The 2,855-nt window shown below is 35.6% G+C and overlaps 1 protein-coding gene across 1 annotated transcript in view; it reads left to right on the forward strand.

Moving 5' to 3' along the window:
• Positions 1–2,855, forward strand: part of LOC106872174 (sialin) — a gene marked incomplete at its 3' end in the record, with an annotated part of 79,108 nt that overhangs the window by 63,678 nt on the left and 12,575 nt on the right. The window contains exon 7 of the mRNA XM_014919064.2: positions 2,526–2,675. Coding sequence (XP_014774550.1) covers positions 2,526–2,675 — 150 coding nt within the window. The remainder of the gene's footprint in view (positions 1–2,525; positions 2,676–2,855) is intronic.

Here is a 2,855-nt window from a genome sequence, read left to right on the forward strand (position 1 = left end):
GTGTTGCCATCCGGTTTCACCAGTCCTCAGTCAAATCGTCCAACCCATGCTAGCATGGAAAGCGGACGTTAAACGATGATGATGATGATGATGATGATGATGATTATATATAGCAATAAGAAAATGAAGGGGAATATGTGGTACTCATCAACTTGCAGACACTGTACTATGTTAATTAACCTATTTATTTTTCAACCAAAAGGACAATAAAGACAATATACAAACATATGTGACACACTATGTCATATCAACAATTAAAAATTAAAAATTAATTTTTAATTGTTGATATGACATAGTGTGTCACATATGTTTGTATATTGTCTTCATTGTCCTTTTGGTTGAAAAATAAATAGGTTAATTAGCATAGTACAGTGTCTACAACTTAAGAGTACTACATATTCCCCTCCATTTTCTTATTGGTATGTAAATTTAGGGTAAAACCTCCTTTTAACTGCACCCACTTATTGCATTTGGTAAAAACACTAGTGTAATAATAATTGGGTACCCTCCCAGCAGTATATTGGATAGATATTATCCCTTAGTGGGTTGGATTCACAACCCCTAACTCTCTTGGACTATATATTATATATATATATGATACACGTCCTGATGGCCATATGTTTGCATATATATATATATATATATATATAGTTATATATATATAGTTATAAGTATAAATATACCATAAACAAGTATAGAAAAATGGAGGAGAAAAAGATGTTGAATCAAAATTAGATTTTATACAAATTAGGATTTAGAACAGAGGTTCTTGAATGGGTATTTTGATTTTTCTCTGCATGAGCATTTATCATATCTATTTGCATATATAGCAGTTCTGACTTCATTTTCCAATTCTGTTATCGTGTTAGCTATATCATAATCATTTCTACTGTCACAATTTGGCCATTGCAGTTTACAACTTCGTTGGTATACAGATGCATATGTTTTCTAGATCCAGAAGGTGGGTTATTGAACTGTTGTCACTTTTACTATTGTTCATGTGGTACATACGCTGCTCTAAATTAGTAGAGTTAGCATAGGATACCTTCATAGTGTGCTGGTTAAAGATAGCATGGTATCAATTAGATTTAGGAAAGCATTTGTCCAAAGCAGCAAAAAATTTTCCAGCAGTCTTGGTTGAAACATGCGAATCGAAAATTGAGTTAAACCAGAAGACATCATGATTCCTATATCTGTTGTTTAGCTTATTTGATCTAGCGTGTTGTACAGGATTGGAACGATTTACAATGTTATGAGCAGTTGGATTATTGTGTCATGTGTGTCTATATTGAGCTTCTGTTAGTAGTTCATTGCCTTGACCGATTCTTCCTGGTCTGTATTCTCAATCTGAGTGAGTTCTCATACCGTAACATTGTGATGGTGTTCAATGTGCATTATTATTAGAAGAATTGACAATGTTGTGTATGCCAGCTTCTTGAATATATTGAATTTTTTCACAGTACCCAGTCCTAGCTAAAGCTGCATAATAATAAACTGCATGTAATTTGAAAATTTTATTATTAGCGGATAATCTAGAAATTCTTGTAGAAATATTCTTAATTATTCCCTGTATTATCAAGGGTGGATGGTTGGATGCTATGTTAATGTACTTAGTATGATCATTTGGCTTATGAAATGGTTCAAATAATCCAGTATCAAGACAGAAAGTAGTGTCAAGAAAATTTAGTCTACGATAATCTTTACCCATAGTAATGTTTCGTCCTAATTATTTTTAAATCTCAAGAAATTTTTCCTTTGCCTTCCTAATTGTACTTTACTACTTCTGTCCATTAAGAATAGGGTGTCATCCCCATATAGACCCCTTGTTACTTCCGAAAAGGAAGACTGGATTAATGAAAGGATATATATTCTTATTTCTTTATTGCCCACAAGGAGCTAAACATAGAGGGGACAAACAAGGACAGACAAAGGGATTAAGTTGATTACATCGATCCCAGTGCATAACTGGTACTTAATTTATCGACCCCGAAGGGATGAAAGGCAAAGTTGACCTCGGCGGAATTTGAACTCAGAACGTAACGGCAGACGAAATACTGCTAAGCATTATATATATTCTGACTAGGTCTGTAACCTGTGCAGTCAGATGACCCCATTGCTATATCAAAAGCATTCTCCCTATCTATCTCCCATTCTCCCATTGTACATGCAGTTCTTTCCACTCAAAGTAGCTGCTGCTGCTGCTGCTGTTGTTGTTGTTGGTGGTGTTGTTGCTACTGCGGCTGCTGCTATTGTTGCTGCTGCTGCTGTTGTTGTTGTTGTTGTTGTTGCTACTGCGGCTGCTGTTATTGTTGCTGCGGCTTCTGCTGTTGTTGCTGTTGTTGCTGCTGCTACTGCTGCTGTTACTGCTGTTGCTGTTGTTGCTGCTGTTGTTGACTGAGTTGTCATCAATTTTTTGTTTCAATACAATTCAAACATAACCAATAAAAGCTACAACAGTAACAACACAAATGTGTTGCAATCCCTTAATCATCCGATTCTAATTGAAATGATTTCATTTGTTTCAGAAAGTGAAGGTTCCTTGGTTGTCAATGTTCACTTCAATGCCAGTCTATGCCATCATTGTCAGCAACATCTCAGCTGATTGGGGAGTTTACACCCTTCTCACAGGGATACCAACCTATATGAAAGAAGTCTTAAAGTTTGACATAGCGGCTGTAAGTTCAACATTCATCTCTATAGAGATTTTATTTCATACATGCATACATATACACACACACACATATACACACGCACTTATACATATATAGATATCCGTATGTGTGTGTGTATGCATTATGTGTGTGTGTGTGTGTGTGTGTGTGTGTGTGTGTGTGTGTGTGTGTGTGTGTGTGTGT

Source organism: Octopus bimaculoides, chromosome 22, assembly GCF_001194135.2.
Source record: "Octopus bimaculoides isolate UCB-OBI-ISO-001 chromosome 22, ASM119413v2, whole genome shotgun sequence".
Lineage (NCBI taxonomy): Eukaryota > Metazoa > Mollusca > Cephalopoda > Octopoda > Octopodidae > Octopus > Octopus bimaculoides.